Source organism: Rhinatrema bivittatum, chromosome 8 (assembly GCF_901001135.1).
Source record: "Rhinatrema bivittatum chromosome 8, aRhiBiv1.1, whole genome shotgun sequence".
In the NCBI taxonomy this organism is placed as follows: domain Eukaryota; kingdom Metazoa; phylum Chordata; class Amphibia; order Gymnophiona; family Rhinatrematidae; genus Rhinatrema; species Rhinatrema bivittatum.
The window spans coordinates 203,008,908-203,036,633 of NC_042622.1; the positions used below are offsets into that span (position 1 = coordinate 203,008,908).

General features: G+C 42.3%; 1 protein-coding gene across 8 annotated transcripts in view; it reads left to right on the forward strand.

Moving 5' to 3' along the window:
* CUX1 (cut like homeobox 1) overlaps positions 1-27,726 on the forward strand; it is a 1,076,531-nt gene that overhangs the window by 523,050 nt on the left and 525,755 nt on the right. For all 8 annotated transcript variants that reach the window (XM_029612600.1, XM_029612603.1, XM_029612599.1 and 5 more), the window contains exon 5: positions 25,327-25,464. In XM_029612600.1, the coding sequence (XP_029468460.1) occupies positions 25,327-25,464 (138 nt within the window). The remainder of the gene's footprint in view (positions 1-25,326; positions 25,465-27,726) is intronic.

Genomic DNA, 27,726 nt, shown 5'->3' on the forward strand with positions numbered 1-27,726 from the left:
GAAAGTTTTCCGCAATAGGGCTCCATCAATGATGACACCCATATGTGAGGCTGCATCCTTCTGTCCTGGGATAACACCTATTACAAGGTAAGCAATTTTGCTTTCTCCATGTAAAGAAAGATCCTGAAATTTATAGTGGGCATGCTTTGTGTGAGGGTTAAATGGCATCAGAAATGATAATTAAGACTGATTTATAAAGATTTGTATTCAGGTTGAGGTCTGGTACGTAAAAAAAAAAGAAATAAAATCTTTGTTGCATTTACTAGCCGACTCATGTTATGATCATTTTATATATATATATATATATATATATTTTTTTTTTACAATAGTTAAATGTTTCCTAAACAAGAACAGGCTTAAAAGGTATGTCCACCATAGGCCTAGGTCAAGGCCAAGGAGTCTGGGCCGGGCCTTGGTATCAGGTTTTGGCTAGGCCCCAGTGTTAAAACCAGGACCTCTTGGCTGGGCCCCAGAATCATTTCTGGGCCTAGGAAGAGGCCAAGGAGTTGGGGGCCGGACTCTGTTATCAGGGTTTGGCCTTCACGAGGCCAGAGTGTCAGAACCAGACCCTCGGGCCGGGCCCTGGCGTAGGGCCTGGGCCTTGGCCTTGGCCTAGGCAGAAACATAGAAATGTCGGCAGAAGAAGACCATATGGCTCATCCAGTTTGCCCTGCAAGTTTTCACAGTTATTTTTCTCATACTTATCTGTTACTCTGACTGCTGATGTCTGGGCCCTTATTGGTAACTTTTTGGTTCTAATTTTCCTTCCACCCCTGCCATCGATGTAGAGAGCAGTGCTGGAGCTGCATAAAAGTGAAGTATCAAGCCTAATTGGTTAGGGGTAGTAACCACCGCAATAAGCAAGCTACTCCCACTCTTATTTGTTTACCCAGCCTGTGCAATTTAGTACTTGTTGGTTGTCTTAATGTAAATCCTCTTTTCTTCATTCCCCCCTGCCGTTGAAGCAGTGAGCTGCACTGTATATGTATTCAAAGTGAAGTATTGGTTCGGGGTAGTAACCGCCGCAATAAGCAAGCTACTCCCACGCTTATTTGTGAATGCAAATTCCTTTTTCCACGTTTCCTCTTGCCGTTGAAGCTTAGAGCAATGTTGGAGTCGCATTAACCGTGTGTATGTTTATTGAATAAGGGTATTATCTCCAGGCAGTAGCCATCATTCCCGTAAGCCACCCACTCTTCATTCACGTCCTCTAGACTTTATGGATCCACAGTGTTTATCCCACGCCCCTTTGAAGTCTTTCACAGATCTGGTCTTCACCACTTCCTCCGGAAGGGCATTCCAGGCATCCACCACTCTCTCCGTAAAGAAATACTTCTTGACATTGGTTCTGAGTCTTCCTCCATGGAGCTTCAAGTCGTGACCTCTGGTTCTGCTGGTCTTTTTCCGACGGAAAAGGTTTGTCGTTGTCTTTGGATCATTAAAACCTTTCAAGTATCTGAAAGTCTGTATCATGTCACCTCTGCTTCTCCTTTCCTCCAGGTGTACATATTTAGATTCTTCAATCTTTCCTCATAAGTCATTCGATGAAGACCATTCACCCTTTTGGTCGCCCTTCTCTGGACCGCCTCCATCTTGTCTCTGTCTCTTCGGAGATACGGTCTCCAGAACTGAACACAGTACTCCAGGTGAGGCCTCACCAAGGACCTGTACAAGGGGATAATCACTTCCCTTTTCCTACTCGATATCCCTCTCTCTATGCAGCCCAGCATTCTTCTGGCTTTAGCTATCGCCTTGTCACATTGTTTCGCTGACTTCAGATCTTTAGACACTATCACCCCAAGGTGTGTCTCTCCTGCTCTGTGCACATCAGCCCTTCACCCTCCATCGAATACATTTCTTTCGGATTTCCAGATCCCATATGCATGACTCTGCACTTCTTGGCATTGAATCTCAGCTGCCATATCTTCCTTTTTGACAGAAGCGGCGGCTGTCAGCGGGTTTGACAGCAGACGCTCAATTTTACCGGTGTCGGTTCTCAAACCCGCTGACAGCATGGACGCAGGCAAAATTGAGTGTCCGTCTTCCAACCTGCGGGCCACGTGCAGATTTTTTAAGTTTTTAATTTTTTTAAAAAATTTTTAAATTTTGGGTCCTCCGACTTAATATCATAGCGATACTAAGTCGGAGGGTGTACAGAAAAGCAGTTTTTTCTGCTTTTCTGTACACTTTCCCTGTGCCGGCCGAAATTTCTGAAAGTAAAATGTGCGGCTTCGCTGAACATTTTACTTTCTGTATCCCTCGGGAATAACTAATAGGCCCATCAGCATGCATTTGCATGTTGCGGGCGCTATTAGTTTGGGGGGGGGTTGGCCGCATGTTTTTGACGCGCTATTACCCCATACTGTATAAGGAGTAAAAATAGCGCGTCGAAAATGCGCATCTAAACTGGGGTTAACAGTGAGCTCAGCCTGAGCGCACTTTACTATATCGGCCCATATGGTTTTTATGATCCCCCACAGCTGTCTCAATTTTTGGCAGGGAAAGTACCCCCAAGCTCCAAAGAATCTAGAGACAACGAATCTAGTTCCTAAAATAGTAAAATCTTTCTTAAACTACTGAAGCGGTCTTTAATTTTTTGATAGTCTCAATTGTAGATTTTCTTTAGGTTGTGTAATTTCAACCCCACTCATTTGAGGGCTAGATATCAGAGAAGGAATAGATTTGATGTTTAAAATGTTTACCTATTGTGATATATTTCATTTATTTATTTATTTATTTATTATTTTTATATACAGACATTTGATCTCAATTGAGATATCACACCGGTTTACATTCAGGTACTGTAGGTATTTCTCTATCCCCAGAGGGCTTACAATCTAAGTTTTTGTACCTGAGGCAATGGAGGGTAAAGTGACTTGCCCAAGGTCACAAGGAGTGACAGCAGGACTTTCATTCTCTGTATTTCCTGTCAAGAGAATTATCTTGTTAGTGTATGTAAAAATTGCATTAAAAAATATTTCTAGGCCGCTTCTACAAATATGTTATACTAAGCAGATTACAATAAAATCATAAAATCCATCATAATAGGTTTACTATATTATAATTGTTATTTAGTTTACTCATGGATTTTTGAAGGCCAAGCCCATACCAAATGTACCTTACAATAGGCCTAATACCAAATGTCTTTTTTGCAGGGTTTTCTGGTTGGTACCAGTGCAGTGCATGTAAAAATAATATACATATTGCTGTGGTATTTTTTACCTCTGAAGGCTATGAATATCTTTTTTCATGTACAATCTATTGTTATAAATGCACAGTTTTTAATTGTGTGTGGTGAGGGTTAGTGAGTAAAGTTTGCCTAGTGCACCTGATATCCTTGCACAACCTGGTATGCCACACACAGACCCTCTCCTCCACCATTCACCCATTTCCCTGTATCCACGATCAAGGCCATAGAAACCACCATAACCAATGCCATAACAGACATCATCAATCTTTCACTCACAGAAGGAAACTACCCAGACTCCCTAAAGTCTGCAATAAGAAAACCCATACTAAAAAAGAATAACCTGGACCCAGATAACCTTCAAAACTATTGCCCTATCTCAAACCTTCCATTCATCACCAAAATCATTGAAAAAGTCGTCCATTCCCAACTCTCCGATCACCTTGAACAGAACAACATACTACACCTGTCACAGTTTGGTTTCAGGAAACTCCATAGCACCGAAACACTACCCCTCTCCTTCAATGACACCATACTCCGAGGTTTCGAAAATGGAAAAAGCTACCTTCTAATACTACTTGACCTTTCAGCAGCGTTTGACACAGTAAACCACTCAATTCTCCTTGAACTTGGACTAACTGACAAAACCCTTCTCTGGTTCTCATCCTACTTATCCAACAGAACCTACCAAGTTAAACTTAACAATTCTCTCTCTGACATGATACACCTAAGCACTGGAGTGCTACAAGGCTCTGCATTATCCGCAACACTCTTTAACATTTACCTTCTACCGATATGTCATCTACTAGCCAGTCTTAACCTAATAAACTTTCTCTACGCTGACGATATCCAAATTCTAATCGAGATACAAAACTCACTTGATGTAACCTATAAAACAACAACAAACCTTCTCACAACAATCAAGCAACTATTAACCAAGATGAAACTCGTAATAAACATCGAGAAGACTGAAATAATTACACTTGATAGAAAAAGCAGACTATCACCCCCACCACCCCTCAAACTAGAGAATCAAGTAGATACAATCTCCCCCATCACACAGGCACGAAACCTTGAAGTCATCATCGACAGTGAACTATCCTTTAAAAATCGCATATCAAAAATAATTAGAGATGGATACCACAAATCACTAACCATGAGACATCTAAAACCATTTCTAACCCCAGAGGACTTCAGAACTGTACTTCAACTACTCATTTTCTCCAATCTAGACTATAGCAATTCCTTAATATTTGGTTTACCACTCTCCAGCATCTGCCCCCTTCAAATCCTACAAAATTCAGCAGCTAGAATACTAACAGGAACAAAAAAATCCGAGCACATAACCCCAATTCTTACATCACTACACTGGCTGCCAATAAAATTCAGAATCGACTACAAAATTTTAACCTTACTACACAAACTTATACACAAGAAACAAACCAACTGGTTAGATGAGACTATCAAGCCCCACGTACCTCACAAAAACCTTTGATCTACCAACAAAGAACTCTTGACGATTCCCTCCCATCGCTCCACACAACTTACCTCAATCAACAATCGTGCATTTTCCCGTGCCAGCCCTAAAATCTGGAATACAATGCCTACCAAATTAAGACTACTACCCAGCCTGAAAACATTTAAAAAGGAACTGAAAACCTGGCTGTTTACCAAAGCCTATCAAGACAATGATATGCTAAGAGAAGCTAACACACACAACTTTCCTATCGACAGAGCCATTCCAGTTATCTATCCTCTCTTCAAACATAGATTTATGAAAACTGAACTCTAACCCTATTATTAATAAACCATATGTATTATATGATTTCCACTTTTAAGCTAAGTTACGTTTTACTGTTGTTAATCTGCTAACCAACCCTCTGACTTCACTTTTATTACAACATGCCTAACACATTGCGTAAGATCGTTAACTAAAAAGAAACCTGTAAATCGTTTTAAACCACCTTTACTATGCAAATCTACTTCCTAACCCACGCTATGTTATACTGTTGTTAATATGTTAACTACCCCATGACCTCACTAATACTACAATGTACATATCACGTTTCATAAAATTGTAAGATTGGTAACTAAATGGAAGCATGTAAACCGTTGTGATGGCAATACCGAACGACGGTATATAAAACTCTACAAATAAATAAATAAATTATCTAGGGGGCAAGATGTTTCAGAAATGTGGGAGACAGGTTGTAGTGTTTCTGGGAATGTAGCAGGGTTGCCAGCTTCCAAGAAATATTATCAGTGATACGCTGTCTGCCACTTCTTTGGGAATTCTGACCCTTGCTTTCCTCTTCTGTAGCATTTGAAATCACCGGAAGGGCCAGACTCCAAGGGGACTCTCTGCCCCCCATGACCTTCTCGATGATTTGACCTGTGCTGTGCCTTTGGGGTGGGGGGGAGGTAGATGTGCCATCTCATCCCTTGCCTCAGGCAGCAGATTGCCTTAAGCCGCCCCTGGCTCTGGTGCAATTTGTTTTCATTTTCAGCAATCCAGGATTTTCCCCCATTCTTATATCCTGCACCCAGCTCAGTCCAGCCATTGTAGTCATGGCCCTTGACCAGGAGCCATAAGCCACAGCTCTTTCCAGAATCTAGCAAGGGTTATTAGTTTTCATTGCCTGTGGTCGACTCCATGCTCCTCTGTCCTTATCTTCAATCATTTTTTATGCTTTCCTAGCAGGACTATCTGTTATATTTCCTTAATGCATATAGATGCGTAAAGCCCCGGGACGCATGTAAATCCCGGGGCTTTACAAAAGGGGCGGGGAGTGGGCGGTCCGGGGTGAGGGCGGGGCAAGAGGCCTCTGACACAGCAGCCATTTGCCGCTGTGTCAATGGATCGTGTGCTTGGCAGGCTGCCGGCGCACGCAACCTGCGCCTCCCTCCAAGCAGCTGCAAAAGGTGAAATAAAGATTTTGGGGGTGGGGGGGGGGGGTTTAGAGTAGGGTTAGGGGGGAAAAGGTTAGGGGAAGGAGTGGGAAGGTTAGGTTAGGGGGAAGGGAAGTTCCCTTCCAGACTTCCAATTTCGGAGCAGCCTGGGAGGGAACGGAGGAAGGCAGCGCGGCTCGGCGAGCACAATTGTGCACCCCCTTGCGTGAACCAATCCCGGAGTTATAAAATCCGGGATTGGCTCACGCAAGGGGGTGTACATGTGCCGCGCCGGGTAGCACGTACACATGTATGCCGCCCACGCATGTTATAAAATCTACCCCTAAGAGTTTTTCCCATAGACACAAAATGGGAGAAAAACCTTCATGTATCTGGCCCCTAACCGGGTATACCTTATCCAACTATATTCAGCAGCACAGCAAAATGACGATATATAAAAACAAACAAATAAAAAAATATGTGCGCCCTTTGCCGGATAAGTCTATACAGCTAAACTTCGTTTTGCTCTGTGGGGCATCTAAACTTAGACGTACACTTATACGCCTAATTGCTAATATCAATAGATAGGCATTATTTATTTATTTATTTATTTATTTAAAGGTTTTTTATATACCGCGGAACATTTCAAACATCACCTCGGTTTACAATGAACAATAATTTAGCAACAGGCTTTACAATCAATTCAGAAAGAACAAGCATATATCAATAAACAAGGTAATGAGTCAACTTATGGTACAATTGAATCCCATCTAATCTTATGGGAGAAACTATGTATAATTAAGTTATACATCTAACTCATTCCGCCCCGATCTGCCCAATGCACACCTACTTATTTTGTGTATACATTTTAGGTATATAAAGGACTTGTATGACTAAGTGGTGGCTGCTGAACATGGGCATATATTCAGCGGCTGCTACTTAGCCACATAAGTCCCTCTTATCTGGTTAAATAGCACTCAACGCGCTTTGATTAATGACCTCTTTAATTTTACAAATACATTATAATTAATATGAAGGACAGTTCAACTACATGGCAATCTTAAACTATCAGAAACAATTGTATTTAAAATGAGATCAACTATTTAATCTGTTAGAAAAGTCAGGTTATATATGGTATTTTCAAAAATGTTAAGTTATTTAATGAATTTTCAAAGGAGTTACGCATGTATAAGCATAGGTCATAGCAATTTTCAAAAGCTCATTTACATGCATAAAACATTTACATTAACTTGTTCAAGTCCTTTCATGATTTTATAGACTTGTCATATCCCGCCTCAGTCGTCTCTTCTCCAAACTAAACAGCTCTAACTTCTTACCCTTTCCTCATAGGGCAGCCATTCCAAGCCCCTTATCATTTTGGTCACCCTTTCTGCACTTTCTTCAGTGCAGCTATATCCTTTTTGAGATGCAGTGACCAGAATTGCACACAGTATTCAAGGTGCGGTCTCACCATGGAGTGATTCAGAGGCATTATGACATTCTCTGGGTTTTTTTGCCATTCCCTTTCTAATAATTCCTAACATTGTTTGATTTTTTGATCGCCACATCAGACAGAGTCGACTATTTCAAAGTATTATCCGCTATGATGCGTAGATCTCTTTCCTGGGTGGTAACTCCTACAATAGAACTTAACATTGTGTAACTACAGCAATGGTTAATTTTTCCCTATATGTATCACTTTGCACTTGTCCACATTCAATTTCATCTGCCATTTGGAAGCCCAGTCTTCCAGTCTCGCAAGGTCCTCCTGCAGTTCATCACAATCCGCTTGAGATTTAACTACTCTGCATAATTTAATATCATCCGCAAATTTGATCACCTCACTTATCATACCCCTTTCCAGATCATTTCTAAATATATTAAAAAGCACTGGTCCAAGTATAGATCCCTGAGGCACTCCACTCTTTACGTTTCTCCAGTGTGAAAACTGACCATTTAATCCTTCTCTCTGTTTCCTGTCTTTTAACCAGCTTGCAATCCACAAAAGGACATTGCCAACCATCCCATGACTTTTTAGCTTTCTTAGAAGCCTCTCATGTGGGACTTTGTCGAACACCTTCTGAAAATCCAAATACACCACATCTACTGGTTCACCTTTGTCCACATGCTTATTCACCCCTTCAAAAAAAGTAGATTTGTTGGGCAAGACTTCCCTTGGTATATCCATATTGGCTGTGTCCCATCAAAACATGTCTATCTAAATGTTTTGTGATTTTATCTTTATAAATTATGTTCATATTGTTCGCTGTAATTTCCAACTGTTAGTTCGCTGTAAACCGAAGCGATATGTACTTGTACATGATCTTCAGTATAAAAAAGTCTTAAATAAATAAATAAATAAAAATGTTAAATAGTTTGTACGAAATCGCTAATCTCAGCAACCACTGAACTGATTGCTTTCAAATTTGGACACAAGCTTCATCTCACATACGGCAAGGTTCTTCTACACTTACATTACATATATGTCACACCGGGGGCTGGTAAAAAAGTTTTAAAATTTGGTTCCACAAAACAGCGACATCTGCTGGACATAAGCGCAAGCTCTTACACCTTTCACAAACGCTCACACCCCATACACACGTGACCAATATTTGGGATTCACACACCCTCCGACCAGACACAAATCCACCCTCCTCACACACCCCCGCACTCATGCCAGTTGTACTTACTTCACACACCCTCCCAAAACACACAAAAACCCACAAAATTCCAGCATGCTACACCAGGAGGCCACTCACATGCCACATGTTTGCAATTCCCACACCCTACGAACTCAAACAAAAACACCCTCCTCACACCCCCCACGCACATGACTTTTCTACTTACTGCCCACACCCTCCGAACGCACGCAAAACGGCAGAATAGTTCGGGCTGCTCCAGCCGGGGAGGCAACACCGCTCTGTGACAAATCGCATACACTGCAGCCGTCGGCTGTCAGCAGTCAAAATGGCGCCGACGGTTCTGTCCCTTACTAGGACACTCAGGAACGCCAATGGCGGCAGTAGCCCATGTGAAATAGTAAGGGCGAGGGCCCGTCGACGCCATTTTCTGGACTGGCAACCGGCGCACCTTCGCCCTTACTATCTGAGCGAGATGACTGCTCCCTTTGCTCCACCCCACTGACAGAGTAAGTTCTAACAGCCGTCGGAGACAGTTTCAGTGCTGGCTGCCGAGGGCCCGGCGCCAATACTTCCATGCCGGAACGAATGCCTGCTCCACCAACTACCATTTTTGACAGGTATCGGCAGGCCTGCAGGGGGTAGCGTGGGGATGTTCTTGCGTCCATGTTCGGGGGGGGGGGGGGGGCAGGGGGCGGTTATCCCCATTCTCTTTTCTTTCTTTTCCACTTAACCTGGCTCTGCCACTGCAACGCGTGGCCAGGTACAGCTAGTACTTTATAAAAGTTTCCACAATTTTTCCCGGCACTGAAATCAGGCTCACCGGTCTATAGTTTCCCAGAACACCCCTGAATCTCTTTTAAATATAGGGGTTACATTGGCCATCTTCCAATCTTCAGATGTGTTGGTTGATTTTAATGATAAGTTTCTTATTAATTGAAATAGGTCTGAAATTTTATTTTTTTAGTTCTTTCAGAACCCTGGGGTGTATACCATCCGGTCCAGGTGATTTACTACTCTTCAGTTTGTCAATCAGACCTACCACATCTTCCAAGTTCACCGTAATTTGGTTCAGTTGATCTGAATCATTACCTATGAAAACCTTCTCTGGAATGGATATCTCTCCAACATCCTCTTCAGTAAACACTGAAACAAAGAAATCTAATCTTTTCATGATGACCTCATCTTCTCTAAGTGCATCTTTTACCCCTTGATCATCGAAACGGTCCAACCAACTCCCTTGCAGGCTTTCTGCTTTGGATATATTTTAAAATGTTTTTATTGTGAGTTTTTGCCTCTACGGCCAAATTCTTTTCAAATTCTCTCTTAGCCTGATTTATCAGTGTCTTACATTTAAGTTGCCAATGCTTATGCTTTATCTTATTTTCTTCTGATGGATACGTCTTCCAATTTTTGAATGAAGATCTTTTGGCTAAAATAGCCCCTTTCACCTCACCTTTAAACCATGCTGGTAATCGTTTTGCCTTCTTTCCGCCTTTGTTAATGCATAGAATACATCTGGTCTGTGCTTCTAGGATGGTACTATTTTTCTCATTTTATCAGTTTCTCTTTTGAAAGTTTAGCACTAGAGACATGGATTTACTTACTGTCCCCCTTCCAGTCATTAATTTAAATTTGATCCTATTATGATCACTATTGCCAAGCGGCCCCACCACAGTTTACTCTCTCACCAAATCCTGTGTTCCACTAAGAATTAGATCTAAAATTGCTCCCTCTCTCATTGGTTCCTGTACCAATTACTCCATAAAACTGTCTTTTATTCCATTCAGGATCTTTCTCTCTAGCATGTCCTGATGTTTCACTTTCCAAGTCAATATTGGGATAATTAACACACACAACTTGTGTGGTTAGCTTCCCTAATTTCTCTTAGCATTTCACTGTCCATCTCACCATTTTGGCCAGGTGGGCGATAGTATACGCCTATTACTATTCTCTTCCCCAACACACAAGGGATTTCTACCCATAAAGATTCTATTGTGCATTTAGTTTCATGCAGGATCCTGTTGGACTCTGCTGTCCAGGCATAAGCACCACCCCGTCACCAAGATGCTCCTCTCTGTCATTGTGATATAATTTGTACCAGGGTATAGCACTATCCCATTGGTTATCTTCTTTCCACCATGTCTCTGAGATGCCAATTAAGTCTGTCATTCACTGCTATACACTCTAATTCTCTCATCTTACTTCTTAAACTTCTGGCATTAGCATACAAACATTTCAAAGTGAGTTTTTTGTCTGTATTTACATTCTGCTTTTCAGTTGACAGGGACAAATTGGAATCTCTTAGCTCAGATAAGTTTTTTATTATATGCACTTGGTCTACTTTTCTTATTATTGGAACCTCTCTGTTGGGATGCCCTAACTCTAATGCTTCATTAGTATCCTTTGAAGATACCTCCCTCCAAACCATGCACTGCTGAGCGACTGTCGGCTTTCCCCTTTTTTCTAGTTTAAAAGCTGCTCTATCTCCTTTTTAAAGATTAGCGCCAGCAGCCTGGTTTCACCCTGGTGAAGGTGGAGCCCATCCCTTCGGAAAACACACAAACTTCTGTTTGTTGCCTGCCTTTCTGACTACCTATTTAAAACAAAAACACATGAACACACTAAATAATATTCCCCAATAGTTTACTTCTCCCCAATACTTTTAAATTTTAAAAATTTCTCCAAGCAATACTTAATGAATCTTTCCAGCCACCAGCAAGGTGATCCTCTGCTCTCAGTACTCCTGGCTTTGCTTTTGAGTTTATTTTCTGGAGAAAGTGACAGGTGAAGAGAGAGATGATAGAGTCTATAAAATCATGAGTTGAATAGAATGGGTAAATGTAAATCGGTTATTTACTCTTTCAAAAATTACAAAGACTAGGGGACATGCCATTTAGTTAGTAAGTAGCACAGTAAAGACAAACTGGAGAAGATTATTTTTCACTCCATGCACAATTAAGTTTTGGATTTCATTGCTGGAGGATGTGGTAACGGCAGTTAGCATAGCTGGGTTTAAAAAAGCTTTGGATAAGTTTCTGGAAGAAAAGTCTATGAACTGTTATTAACCAGATAGACTTGGGGAAAGCCACTACTTATCGATGGGTGTTAGCAGCATGGCATCCATTTACTGTTTGGGATCCTACTAGGTACTTGCGACCTGGATTGGCCACTGTTAGAAACAGAATACTGGGCTTGATGCCTGACCCAGTATAGCAATTCTTATGTTCTTATATTCTAATATTTATTCCTTAGAGACAAGTTCAGCATAGTTGTCAGGCTGCAAGTGGTACCTATGATTGAATTACCTATCAATAGTAGTTCTCCTTTTTACTGTATTATATTAGGCGATTTGTATGAACTAATTAATGGATTTCCTGATAAATAAACGTAGTATTGCCAATGTTGCTGCTACATTTTAATTTTAATTTGCATGTAAATTTTAGCACTAAAACAATGAAGAAAACTGATTCTGAATGTTTGCTAATAAAAGTGAAAGTGTTATGCTTAAAAGTGAATAAATATGAATTTTATCTAGAAATAAACTTGGTGTATAAGCAGAAAATAGATGGTTTCCTAGCTTCTTAGCTCTGTGTTCTGAAGATGCTAATCACTTACATTGAGGTTGGCAAAATATTTTAGCACAACATAGTACATTTCTTCCAATAATGTCTGTTACTTCAATAGAACTTGGTGCCATTCTTCTATAAACTGTCAAACAATGCTGGCATTATTGAAGCATGCACAGGTTCCTGCCCGATGCATTAGCAGAGGTACAATAGCCGCCTTATGTGTTTTCACAGTCCCTGGGTGGTCTGAAAATGAATGACTCTGGTGGTTTAAAGTTAAGTGAACTCCCTAATATATACTGTTGTTGATTCACTGAGTTCGGTGTTTAGCATTCCTCTACATGAGACTAAATCTTTGCAGCCATTTCATAAGGAAAACTGGCGCCCACAGCAACAGCATATTCAATAATCTTTTATAAGGCCACTGGATGCCAACATGTTCCTTACTCCCACATGTACCCATGTATCTTAGAATCCTTAATTTTTCTTTCAGGACATGGCAGGTGGATTGTAACTTCCTTGTTGAGAGAAAAAAAGGTGTAGAAGTTGCTTTGATGCCTAAAAGCAAGAGAGCTTGAAATTAATGATTGGTATTTCAGTTTCAGTGGAAGATGCAAATAGAATAGTATTCATATCAATAAATATAATTGTAGTACAAAGCAAGCATAATTAAGGAAATATAAAATAATTTTGCCATGTTTAATTTGCACAAGAAGGTAAAATGTTTGAATTTTAATAATACATGAATATATTTTGGACTTCTGCTGACATGTTTTTCCCCCAGTAACTAATCTGTGAGAAAGCAAGGATATATTTAACTTCTAGAAAAACTCTCCAAGCTTGCTGTGCTCTTTCTCACAATCTGATTAGTTGTAGGTACTTTAAGGACATTCAACATTAGCTACAGCCTATGGACACAGCAAAAAATAAGACCTGTACTTTGAATGTGGGGTATATAGTGATAATAGGTGGAGGATGACTTTTCTTATTATAACTACAGTGACTTTTATGGAAAATTGTCCCATAATTTAATGGGATCCACTTAGTTTCATATGTCAGACTCCCACTGCTAAAGAAATCTGTCACTGTGAGCCATTACAGCACTGAGCAAGCAGAAAAATTGTATTTTTAAAAAGCTGGCAAGGGTTCTTTACAGCCTATTTTTCTCTTATATTTTAAAGATTATGTGCAGGCCTGTGCCAAAATGCCCAAACCCATGGATGACCTGGGGCTGGGCCATGCACCAATGTCATCGGGGCTGGCCAGCTCCCCGGCTGTCCCCAACAACGGCATCACCTAGATGGGGGCCGGCCTCTTTTGGGCAGGCTTCCGCCGGCACGTCATTGGGAGCGGCTGGCCCCACGGCCGTTTCTGATGATGTGTCGGCGACATTTAAAGGGTTCAGCACTGCCCGGGGTGGCCCCTTTTTCACCGACAACCACAAGGTAGATGATTACAAAACCTGCATTTCTTCTCCCCATGCCACGCACCCGCTTCAGTCGGCAGCGTTTCTTTGCTTCCTGTTGCAAGACCTTTAGCTGCTGCCGCTTTTTCCCCCCATTGCAGGGCCATTAAAAAAACAAACAAACAAACAAAAAACAACCCCCAATGGGAAATGCTATTTCGTGTCCCAGGGTAGTTAGGGCAACAGCCTTCTCCCCTCATTGTCAAAGGGGGGGGGGCTCTTTCTTCCTTTTTCCAGCACTGATTTGAATTAAAAAAACAAAAGAGAGAGAAGAAAAGAATAGGAAAGCAGGCAGGAAAGAGTCCTGCTGCCACGAGGAGCGGTCAGCCATCTTTAGAACACATAAAGGGGATGGCAGAGAAGTTCCTTTTCCAGTGAGTGAAGGGGTTCGAAAGGGGCTTGAGGTGGAGGTTTCCTATGCATTAGAGGGAGGGCTGTCCTTTGTAGCCTGGTCGGCATAATCGATAGGATGGCCAGCGGGACCGGACGTGGACTTCCCAAAGCAGGGGGAAGGGCAGGGCTCAGAAGGGGGCGAGCTAGCGCAAGACAGACCACACGGCACAGGAGAGGGAGGGACCCTTGCCACTCAAGCCTACCAATCTAGACAACTCGTGAGAGACTCTCCGCACGCCGGTCATAGCAGTCCGCAGAAGCAGCCACAGCCACAAGCAGCCTCGGAACCCCCTGCAGATCCGGCACAGCCAGTTATGCCTAGGTGGGAGGATGCCATGTCACCAGCTCGACAGCACGCTGACCTTCCTTCAGCTTCAGGTCCCCTCGGCATGGCCCCCTTTCAGTGTGACTTCCTCCATGGCACCAGTTTTTCCCCTGGAGTAGGACTTTCTAATGCATGGCCATTTGGGCCATGGTATCTGCCCAGTAATTGGAACATCAACCCATACATGTATAGCACTATGTTGCAGTGTCCCCAGTGGGTTTTCCAGGTGGTACCCAGTGTACACCATACCCATAGGTGCAATGGTAAGGACAACAAGAGGGGTACTCCGCTCGGAAAAGTCAGGAGAGATCTACCACCAACCCCAGCAGCGAATGTCAGTGGCACGACACTGGCGCAACAAGTTAGCAAAGTTAGCATCAATCAGCATACGGAACTCGAGGTACAGTGCTGAGAAGGTACCACTGCTATCAACACCCAGGGTAAAGATCCAGATGATATCCAGAGTGTATGAAAAGGGTGGCCCCTTCGGAGGCAGAAGCTGCGGAGCATAGTCAAGAGCAACCAGAGGGTGAGTTGGGGGGGGGGGGCTCCTCTTCACAATCTCTCGAGGTTGAGGGGGTTGAGAAGGTACAGAGAAGGGCTACCAAAATGATAAGAGGCATGGAACAGCTCCCCTATGAGGAAAGACTAAAGAGGTTAGGACTTTTCAGCTTGGAGAAGAGACGACTGAGGGGGGATATGATAGAGGTGTTTAAAATCATGAGAGGTCTAGAACGGGTAGATGTGAATCGGTTATTTACTCTTTTGGATAGTAGAAAGACTAGGGGGCACTCCATGAAGTTAGCATGGGGCACATTTAAAACTAATCGGAGAAAGTTCTTTTTTACTCAACGCACAATTAGACTCTGGAATTTGTTGCCGGAGGATGTGGTTAGTGCAGTTAATATAGCTGTGTTTAAAAAAGGATTGGAGGAGAAGTCCATTACCTGCTATTAAGTTCACTTAGAGAATAGCCACTGCCATTAGCAATGGTTACATGGAATAGACTTAGTTTTTGGGTACTTGCCAGGTTCTTATGGCCTGGATTGGCCACTGTTGGAAACAGGATGCTGGGCTTGATGGACCCTTGGTCTGACCCAGTATGGCATTTTCTTATGTTCTTATGTTCTTGGCACTGAAGTCAGGCTCACTGGTCTATAGTTTCCCGGATCGCCCCTGGAGCCCATTTTAAATATTGGGGTTACATTGGCCACCCTCCAGTCTTCAGGTTCAATGGATTATTTTAATGATAGGTTACAAACTTGAACTAATAGATCAGAAATGTCATTTTTTAGTTCCTTCAGTACACTAGGATCCATAACAGCTGGTCCAGGTGATTTGATACTCTTTAGTTTATCAATCTGGCCTACCACAACTTCCAGGTTCACAGTGATTTGGTTCAGTTCGTCTGACTCATCACCCTTGAAAACAATCTCCGGAACTGGTATCTCCCCAATATCCTCATTAGTAAACATGGAAGCAAAGAATTCATTTAGTCTCTCTGCAGTGGCCTTATCTTCCCTAAGAGCCCCTTTATCCCCTCGGTCATCTAACGGTTTAACTGACTCCCTCACAGGTTTCTTGCTTCGGATATATTTTAAAAAGCTTTTATTCTGAGTTTTTGCCTCTATGACTAACTTCATTTCAAATTCTCTCTTCGCCTGTCTTATCAATGTTTTACACTTAACTTGACAATGCTTATGTTTTATCCTATTTTCTTCAGATTGATCCTTATTCTAATTTTTGAAGGATGTTTTTTTTAGCTAAAATAGCCTCTTTCACTTCACCTTTTAACCATGCCGGTAATCGTTTTACCTTCCTTCCATCTTTCTTAATGTGTGCAATTCATCTGGACTGCTCTTCTAGGATTGTATTCAATGTCCATGCCTGTTGAACATTTTTAAACTTTGCAGCTGCACCTTTCAGTTTTTTTCTAACTATTTTCCTCATTTTATCAAAGCTTCCCTTTTGAAAGTTTAGGGTTAGAGCTGTAGATTTACTTATTGTCCCCCTTCCAGTTATTAGTTTAAATCTGATCATATTATGATCACTGTTGCCAAGTGGCCCCATCACCGTTACTTCTCTCACCAAATCCTGCATTCCACTAAGAATTAAATCTAAAATAGCTGCCTCTCTTGTTGGTTCCTTAACCAATTGCTCCATGAAGCAGTTATTTATTACATCCAGGAACTTTATGTCTCTAGCAAGTCCTGATGTTACATTTACCCAATCAATATTGGGGTAATTGAAATCTCCCATTATTATTGCACTGCCAAATTGGTTAGCTTCCCTGATTTCTCTTAGCAATTCATCATCTGTCTGACCATTTTGTCCAGGTGGATGGTGGTATACTCCTATCTGTATACTCTTACCCAACACACATGGGATTTCTACCCATATAGATTCTACTAAGGATTTAGTCTCTTGTATGATCTTTATCCTGTTGGATTCTATACCATTCTATACTATATTTCTTGCCTGGATTCTATACCATTCTATACTATATTTCAAAAAAGCATTTCCAAGCCTTGAATAATACCTCCATTAAACAGCACAAACTCTTATCCAATAACTGGACCAAATACAATTCAATCAACCTTAATTGACAATCATCAATACCTGCTGAACTTTTATCATACCACTGTCGTATTTATGCATTTGGTTATTTATGTTCCGTTCCATAGTGAGGTATTGCCACAGTTTCTCACATATTCTTATTTACTCACTATGCTACTCTATTACATTAACAGACTGAAATGTAAATATTGCTCTGTGCAATTTCTCCCCCCTTTTCCAGTTCCAAGTTGATTTCCCTGATTTATTGTAACTTTCTCAATTCCTTTATCTGATTCACGATATTTAAAGTTCAAGGTTCTTTTTGAGAACATTGTTTTACGTTATGTTATGTTTTATACACTTTGTTAATTGTAAACCGGGTTGATGTGATGCCTGTCATGAAACTCGGTATAACAAAAACAATAAATAAATAAATAAAATACCCTCCTGGACATAAAGTGCCACACACCCACCAAGTTGATCCTCCCTATCATTGCGATATAATTTGTACCCTGATACAACACTGTCCCATTGGTTATCCTCCTTCCACCAGGTCTTTGTGATGCCAGTTTTGTCAATCTCATCATTTACTGCTATACATTCTAACACTCCCATCTTACTTCTGACATTGGCATACAGAGATTTCAAAGTGTATTTTTTGTTTGTATTAACAACCTGCTTTTCAGTTGTTAGGGATAATTTGGAAATCTTTAGCTTCGGTGATTTTTTGCATATAGGCACATGGACTACGTTTGCTTTTATTTGAACCTCTCTGTTGGGATTCCCTAACTCTCCTTTTTCATTAGTATCCTTAAAAGATACATTTCTCCGAACCATGCACTGCTGAGTGACTATCTGCTTTCCCCCTTGTTCTACTTTAAAGCTGCTCTATCTCCTTTTTAAAAGTTAGTGCCAGCAGCTTGGTTCCACTCTGGTTAAGGTGGAGCCCATCCTTTCGGAAAAGTCTCCCCCTTCCCCAAACGTTTCCCCAGTTCCTTCCAAAATTGAATCTCTCTTCCCTACACTATTGTCTCATCCACACATTGAGACTCTGGAGCTCTGCCTTCCTCTTGGGACCTGCACATGGAACAGGAAGCATTTCAGGGAATGCCGCCCTGGAGGTTCTGAATTTCAGCTTTCTACCTAAAATCCTGAATTTGGCTTGCAGAACTTCTCTCCCAGATTTTCCTATGTCGTTGGTGCCCACATGTACCATGATAGCCGGCTCCTCCCCAGCACTGTCTATAATCCTATCTAGGTGACGGTGAGGTCTGCCACTTTCGCACCAGGCAGCAAGTTACCAGGCGGTCCTCATGTCCACCAGCCACCCTGCTAGCTACACTTATTACATTTCTAATAATTGAATCACCAACTATGATGGCCAGCCTAATCCATCAGATTAGATCGGATTCACATGTCTCTTCACAGTACCTAACGTAAATTTTTTTCTCCCGCTTTTCAGAGGCACCTCCTAAGCTGGTACAGGTTTGGATCATGGAACATTCGTTCATTCATTGGGTATCCAGGAGGGCACATGAGCGCATCTGGGACTGGCCGCCCAGGGGGGGGGGGGGCGGCACATCACATGGATGGGGAAGTGCGGAATGTGCTGGGGCCATCTCCTACCTAGGTTACGGGCCAAGAGTGTTTCCTCGGCCACCCCGAACATAATAATCATGCACCTTGGGGTTAATGATCTGGGGGTTATGTCTTACATACAATCGTTGCGGCAGGCAAGAAAGGACCTCCTTGAGTTAAGTTTGTGGTTCCCAGGAGTATGCATTGTTTTTTCGGACATTATCCCTCATATAATGTTCAACAATCAGAAGCTATAGGGGAGGGGGCTGAGGAAGTTAAACAGGCAGATTGGGGTGTGGATGGGGCATATAGGGGGACAGCAAATACTACATGAGTGGGCTAATGATCTTTGCGAGGGGTTGTACCGGCGGGACAAGATTCACCTGTCCGACATTGGTTACGAACTGTTTAATAATTACTTTCAAGAGGCCATTGAAGGAGTTTTAACAGACATGGGGATGGCCACAGCAGACATTGGTATTGGGAAAACATGAGACAAGAGTAATCACTGTCTCGTGCCTGTGGCGGGCACCCCGGCTGATTGGGGCGCTATTGAACAGGCTGCAGCTGCCTCACAAAGACGGGTCAACTGCAGGGCTGAAAAGAAGGCCATGTTGCCTGAAAGGGTGGGTTCTACACCCGGTACGTTTAGTCCCCCTTGCTGGAAAATGTGGCAGGTGGTCAGTCCTTGGATGCGCTGTCTTGCAGGTATGTGGCAGGCAGATACGGGGGCGTGACCCAGATTCTTCCACGCTATTAAGGTAGTGGCCCAGGTACCTTTTTTTTTTTTTTTTTATATCTCCTGTTGCTATGTTAAATATAGCTGCAGCCTGTTTATTTCCCATTAACTCTGTCCTCCTTTTCGCTCTCTCCCCTCGCCCTCCAACACCCACCTCGAGCTGCCCCTCGAGCTGATCTCTGGAGTACCCCCCAGTAGTGGCTTGGTGCACTACGTTCTGAGAGCACAGTCTACTTCTCTTTCCTTCACAGACCAACCCACCTAGGATCCCCTTAAGGTGCCCCCTCTCTCCCAGCTCCCCCCTGATTAGACCCCACACCCCCCATGCTCCAGATTCTCCCTATCTACCCGAAATGCTCTGTCTAAATATTCCCCGTTTACACCTTCCCCATATGCGCAAACCCCCCCTGTACTCCCTCACCCGTCCCACCAGCGCAAATCCCTAGTCCCCATCATGATCTCCCCTCTTACACAATTCCTGGGTCTAACCACACTTGCCATCTCCCTTTTTAATGCGCAATCCATCCTAAAGAAAGCCCCCATCCTCTATGACCTGCTTACAGACTCCAATCGCAACATCTGCGCCATCACTGAATTGTTGCTAAAGAGCACAGACCAGGTTTTCATTAACCAGCTCCCTACTCAGTCTTATGACATCTTCTCTATCCCTAGACCAAAAAAAAGAGGTGGAGGTCTCCTCCTAGCTGCAAAAAAATACCTTAAATTAAAACCCCAACCCACCCACCCCCCACCCAGACTTGAAGCAGGACTTTTCAAACCCAATACTCTACAGGTCTGCCTCATCTATGCCCCCCCTGGCCTCCTCGAACCCGACCCTTCACCTATCATTGAGTACATCACAGACAACATCAACTCTGACTCCCCTGCAGTTATATTGGGTGATTTCAACCTCCACGTTGATGTCCGCCCCCCCCCCCCCACACACACACACGCCTGCAAAATCTTTCTGGACACGTTCCAAGCATTAGGCTATAGTCAACTCATCTCTGCACCCACACACAAAGGGGGTCACACCCTTGACCTCATTTTCATGAACCACCATATAACATCGACTAATTCACCTGTTACCACCCCAGTACCATGGTCCGACCACTCCCTCATCAACGTCCTCCTCTCCACAACACCCCCCACCCCTCCAGCACCCCTTATGCAGACCAAAACTATATCTTTCCGTAAACCATACTCACCAGAGGACCTGATCACAGCATTTGACAAAGCATCCGCTAACTTTGACCTCTCCAACCCTGAATCTGCGCTACTCTCCTGGAACAATCTCACAACTACTATAGCTAATGACACCTGCCCCATGCTCCACAAACAGATCCCCCTCACACAAACAGCAAAAAAACCATGGTATACTGCTGAACTAAAAAGGATCAAAAAGACCTCAGATCCAAAGAACGTACGTGGCGTAAACAACCATCACTCACCCACAAAGCAGTGTATAAGAACTTCTTGCACACTTACAGACAAACCACCCAGCAAGCCAAGCAAGACTTTTACTCCTCCAGAATCCACGACTACCAATTCAACCCACAGGCCCTTTTCTCATAAGTCACAGAGCTCACAAATTCCACTCATCACACTATCACTGAAGACAATACCAAGGGTAAATGCGAAGAACTAGCTCTGTTTTTAAAAAACAAAATAACCAACATACTACTATTCTTCCCTACAAACCCCACCCCGATCACTCCACTCACCAATAACAACAAGGCCACCCTCGCATCCTTCGACCTCACAACCACTAAGGAGATCGAATCCATCCTGAAAAAGATTAAACCAGTCACACACACCTCTGACATAATTCCGACGAAAGCTCTCCTAGCTATTCCCACCACCATTGCCAAATACCTTACTGACATAATCAACTGCTCACTTTCCTTCGGAAAAGTCCCAGACCCCCTCAAGCTTGCAATCATTAAACCCCTCCTCAAGAAACCCTCCCTCGACCCCTCCAACCCAGCTAACTTCCGTCCAATCTCCAACCTGCCTTTCATATCCAAAATACTGGAAAAGGTAGTTAACACACAATCACAAACTTCCTAGAAGACCACTGTATCCTACATCCATCTCAATTTGGAATTCCGTAAAGCCAGAAATGCTGAAAATCTACTATTAGCCATCACTGACACCATCCTTAAAGGCATTGGACCGTGGTAAATCATATCTTCTTGCCCTCTTAGACATCTCGGCAGCCTTCCACACTGTCAACCACCAATTTCTGATCTCTCGCCTAGCAGAGATAGGCATCTCTGACACATCCCTGTTATGGTTTACCTCCTACCTCAACCATAGAAAATACTTAGTAAAAATTGAAAACAATTAATCCTCACATATCCCCCTCACGCAAGGCATCCTCCAAGGATCCTCTTTATCCTCCACCCTCTTCAACATTTATCTCCTGCCTCTCTGCCACCTCCTCTCTGACCTCGGCCTGCAGTTCGTTCTATATGCAGACGATGTCCAAATTCTCATCCCCATAACAAAGTCCCTCAACAAATCCCTGCAATTCTGGGACTCCTGCCTTGCGTCCATCAATGCCCTGCTATGTAACCTTCAGCTCGCACTAAACACCTCAAAAACTGAAATCCTCTTAATATCTAATCAACATGACCTTATCTCCCAAGCCACCTCCCTCAACTCTTCCATTAATAACACCACCCTGCTCTCCCGTCAGAGACCTAGGTGTCGTCTTAGACCAACATCTAAATTTCAAACCCCACATCAACACACTCCTAAAAGGGGGTTTCTTTAAACTTAACATTCTTAAAAAGCTTAAACCCCTCCTGCATGCCCAAGACTTCCGCCTAGTACTCCAGAACACTCTCCTATCTAAACTTGATTACTGTAACTCTCTCCTCCTGGGCCTTCCCGCATCCACCATAAAACCCTTACAAATCCTGCAGAATGCCATGGCCAGAATTTTAACTATCACACGTAAAAGGGACCATATGACCCCAGTGCTAATGAACCTGCACTGTCTGCCCATTCACCTCCGTATTCAATACAAAACTCTCACCATATTGCATAACACCTTGTACAAACACAACCACACCTGGCTTGAGGAAATGCCACGTTTCCGCACCTCCACCCGCCCATCCCGAACCTCCCTAGCAGGTACGCTTCATTGCCCAGCACTCAAAACCGCACACCATACCATCATAAGGCAAAGGGCTTTCTCCATCGCTGGCCCCACCTTCTGGAACTCTCTACCCACCAGCCTACGTCTAGAGCCTTCCCTCCGTAATTTCAAAAAAGGGCTCAAAACATGACTGTTAAAACAGGCCTACCCCGACTCGAACCAAACCTAGCCCAACCCTTACCCTCCCTTCTCATTCAGTCAGCTTCCGCCCTCCTACCTGTCACCCCTCCGCAGCTCCCTGGCTCCCTTCGCACCGAGTACTCGAACCCTGCGCCCACATAAGACACTATTTTGTGTAAGACTGCGTTTACGTGTCCATTGATACTTTGTAATCTTAAAATTGTATATATTGTAATATACCTACATATTTTTTGCTTATACCCATTTACTTTGTAACCACTAATAGATATTATGTTTCCCTACTTATAATATAATTGTTTCTGTAATTTTCCTCGCTAACTCTTTCCCTCTTTTCTCTCCCTCTCTCTTTTTTCTAGCCTTCTCCCCTTCTTCCCCCCCCCCCCTGTTCATTATAATTTCTCCAACTTTATTGTTAATTGTAAATCGGCATGATGTTCCACCCGAATGTCGGTGTATAAAACCTCACAAATAAATAAATAAATAAATTTGAATGTTGTCAGGCATACTTATTTCGGGGATGGGGGTAAGGTCTCTAGCTGCCTGGCTGCATGCACATCCTGGTTGCGGTTCCCAGTGTCAAAGAGAGAGAAAGCTCAAATAATTTAGTAAACTTAAAAATGTTTTATAAAACACACAATTTGTTTTAGTCTACTTTACCCCAGTATAGTTTGTCCTCTTGCTAATCCAGGAAAGGAAAGCCTTTTCTAAGGCTGAACCCTTATATGTCACCTCAGTGAACACTGAATATTAAGCTTGTCCTCCTTTGGTGCCAAGGCCCATGTGTATTGTCTCTGGAGGACATCAGATAGGAAACCCTAATTGTGGTCTCCTGTATATGTTGGCTTCAAGTCATAGACTTGTCACATATAGAACTTTTTTTTACAGTTTAAAGTTTTCACACAACCAGAAAGCTCTAAATTGTTTCATCTCTGCAGAGCAAGTAATAATGGCCAAAATGCTATATAAGTAAATGTTCAGGCATGGTGAAACACAAACATATTTGCACTATTTTTTTTTTTAATTCTCAAATTTTGGGGATGTTTACACCTGTCTGCTTAATTGCTTTCCAACAGTGCTTTCTCATTTATCTATTAGATTCTTTTTTTTTTTTTCGCTCGCTTGTGCTATGTATTGAGACTAAAAAAGTGTAAGATATGTGTTGCTGAGCTGATGCTGTGAGAATTAGCATATTGTTACACAATGACTTTTCCATTTCATCTTTACATCAGCTCAGGTAAACACACATCTTTAAATTTGTAATCCATTTTCCTTTCTTTTTTTTAATTTAAATTTTTATGCAAGAACAGAAATTTCTATCCAAGGCATATACAAAATGTAAGAAAAACAATTTAAGACAAAATAAATGTTGCACCAGCAGGGTAATGTAGACACAACCATACATAGGTAACAATGACATTTAGAACAATACATCCATGTGCAAATTATGTAAATATAACCCAAATCAAATGAAAAATAATCATATAAACCATGCAGTCAATAAATATTTTATCAAATGAAACTCCCTTCCCCCAAGAACTCTCGAGCCCCGGTCACTCTGGTGACTAAGGGATGGATTTTCAACAGGTTCAACTGGCTGATTTTGCCACTTAAAGCTCTGCTTTTGAAACTCCCCCTCTCCTATACTGACCAACTAAATTTAATCACCTAAATTCAGAAGGCGGCCAAGCTTAACTGATGAAAAAAAACAGAATGGCTCCATGGGTGTTCCAAGGCTAGGCCTATAGTTATATGGTGCTGATTTTTAATGCAAACCAGTTTTTGATTAGGGAGGGCAACTCCAGCTACATCAATAACAGGCCTAAATCTAGCTATTCAAAATTTAGGTGAATTTTCAGCTAGTTAAGGAGGCTATTTTCTAAGGCTATCTTGCCGAGGGTGGAGTCGGAAGAAGTTGGGGCGGCGAGGAGGAGGATGCGGCGCTATCTTTGCTGGCGGCGATAAGGTAAGACATGTTATCGCCGGCAGTAGCGCGGCCAATAGCACCACCTTTCATGGTGGCCCTATTGGGTGCGAAAGCCAGCAGCGATAACACTGCGGTGGTGCGATCGCTGCTAGCTTTCGCAGGCCCGCCCCCCCCCCCCCCCCTCTTCGTCCCCCGTTACCTCAGGGATTCACCATTCTCTGCCTAAGTTTGGTTGACAATTTTCCTACCTCTTTGAAAATTGACCCTGCTTATAAAACAGGTTTTTAACCAGTAAATTGACTAAATATAGAAGTTGCTGAGCAGTCACAGAAAAGACAATCAGAGGTTTCATTTAAGATAGTTTAGATATGAGTCAAGGTTATGTACTATATAAATTTTAGTAAAGCATACATACAATTTTATCAGATTTTACCCAGTGTACTTAACTAGAAGGAAACAGAAATATTGACAGGGATCAGAGTTGGAAGGTTTAGTTTAGACATGTGATTTTTAACACCCTATGCATCTTCATTTTCGTAACTATAAGTTCTGGTAACTACCTAAAAACTGTGCCCATCCCCATCATAACTGGAAATTCTTAAGAGAGTCATAGATGTAGCAGAAAATGTGAACCACAGTCAAAAACATTTTATGTGTTCGTAACAAAAAAAAGGTGAAGCAAAAATCTTCTCAACAGAAAACTTTCAAGGTTGTGTCCTTTTAAATTGACAAAAGTTCTGTTAATTTATTTTTAGATCCAGTTCCAGCCTTGGATCTGGGGCAGCAACTTCAGCTCAAGGTCCAGCGCATGCATGACATTGAAACAGAAAACCAGAAACTGCGGGAAACTCTAGAGGAGTACAACAAAGAATTTGCTGAAGTTAAAAACCAAGGTATCTCTAAAATGATTTTCTCTCTTGTATTTAATCCAGCAGTGAGCCTTCTCACAGTAGAAGTGAAATTTTCTGCAGGTAAGAGGATAAAGGGAGAATGGGAATCGAAGACATTTCACCTAATCAGATCAGTAACATTAGAAATGGAGCTATAATTAAGCAATGCTGCCAGTAGCCCATTATACCTCCCAAACTCTTGTCATTTCCAACTTTTTGAAGACAGAGCCAGTATTTGGATATTGCTTCAAAAGTAATGGTAAAGCTTTTGTTTGAGGCTGAGTATGACTATTTGCTGTATATACTATTAAAATATGGCTTAGTATTCAGAGGGTGCTGCTTTCATTTATATGTATTTGTATCTTGTACATAAGAACATAAGATTTGCCTTGCTGGTTAAAACCAAAGGTCCAAGGTGTCCTGTATCATTTCTCAGACAGTAGCCAATCCAGGTCACAAGGAGGCACCTGGCAGATCCCAAAGAGTAGATCCCATTGGGTCATTCCATATCAAGCAGACCAGGGGTTCATGCTCAACCTTTTCCAAATCGAACCAAAGTTTACACGGATGTTCTCTAGGGTCTCTAACAAAACCATACTAAATTTTTCACCTGGATCTCCACTGGTTGGAGAGCTAGAGACAATTAAATGGAGGTCACCTCTGAGTACCATGCTCTGTGAGTCCTAAAATGGCCATTTTGTCCATGTGCTGCAGCCTGACAGCACCTCTCAGGGGCCCGAAAGTTTGTGGATTAGAACAATCCCTGGTGGTAAGTCCCAGTGCAAAGTTTGGAACATAATGTGAGTTTGCCTCCCTTTTTATGGGCCAGCAAAATATGTGAAAAATGTTGCAAAAGAAATATAAGGCCTACTGACACCTCATTGCTCCTGACCTATACTTTAATTCAGGCCCTGACTGGACCAGTAGACATGGCCCATGGCAAACACATATAGGATTTGCACCAAGAGGCTTTACAGACAACTGGAAACAAAGATATAATTACATAAAGACACTGTCACCTTTTTATGCAAATGTTTGCCATTTTTCAGTTGCAATTATCTCTATTATGTAGTTTTTAATTCTTTTTTATGTCATTTGAAATAGCATCTTTTTTTCTACAAAAGTCGCCCTGTTTCGTTTTGGACCCCATCTTACTTTGGTCAGAATTAAGGCCCCAAACAATATGCATCATTTGCATGCGTGGGCGCACTGTGTTAAAAAGAGGCATCTTTGGCATCCTGCTGTGTAACATGCAAATGAGTTAGAGATGTGAAATTCTACAGTGTGGCGAAGCTGCTTGTACTTACCATGCTTGTAGCTTTTGACACCTCTTGCTTCGACATTACTTTATAAATGACCCCCAAAATGGACATTTTATTGTGCTGTTATTTACTACGTGTCAGCCTGAACATGCAAAAGTATCACCTTCACAAGGAACTATGGTAATGTCATGTTAGCAGTGGGTTGTGGCAGAGATTTTGGGAACATACTCTGGCCTGTGACACCATTGTGCTTTTTGTATCCCTGTTATGTTATTTTACTATTATGTATCGCTATGATATATTGAATAGCGGTATACAAAAAATGTTTAAATGAAAATAAAATATCTTACTTTTTCTTTGTGCCAAAGGAGGACATTGAAGCAATCAGACCTGTTCAGAATGAGAGGTTTAGCAAAGGTCATACAGTTGCTGGCACAAGGAAAAATGATCAATTCAGGCCCATTTATGCAACTAAAATGTACTTTAGCGAAATTTTGAATGACGTCCCCTCATTCATTGCAAATGTTCTAGAACATGAATGTGAAGATTTTCATGCCTTCAAGTATCCAACTTCCACCCTGGTCAGTATTCAGCTTGCATTTATGATAAATCCTGGTAGATTGGCCATATATGCAAAGTCTCAGCTGAGGGATGTAATGTTTTGATCAGTTTCTTGCAGGTCATTTATTGGTCGCCCCATAGTGACACCTATTGGGTTCCAGAAGAGCACATTATTGCTACCCTTGATGCACCCATAACAACTTCATCAGGCAGGCAGTACATTTATTGACAAGCCACTTTGTCATGCATTGATGGGACATTCAAAAGCATGGGCAAGGCAGGAAAAATCACTAAGGGGTAGATTTTAAAACGTGTGAGCGTCTATGTGTGCACGGTTCCCGGCACGCTCACATGGATGCGGGTATTTTCTAACGTGCACGTTGGCACACACATGTTATAACATACAGTTCTCACACGCACCGGATTTTTAAATCCGTGCATG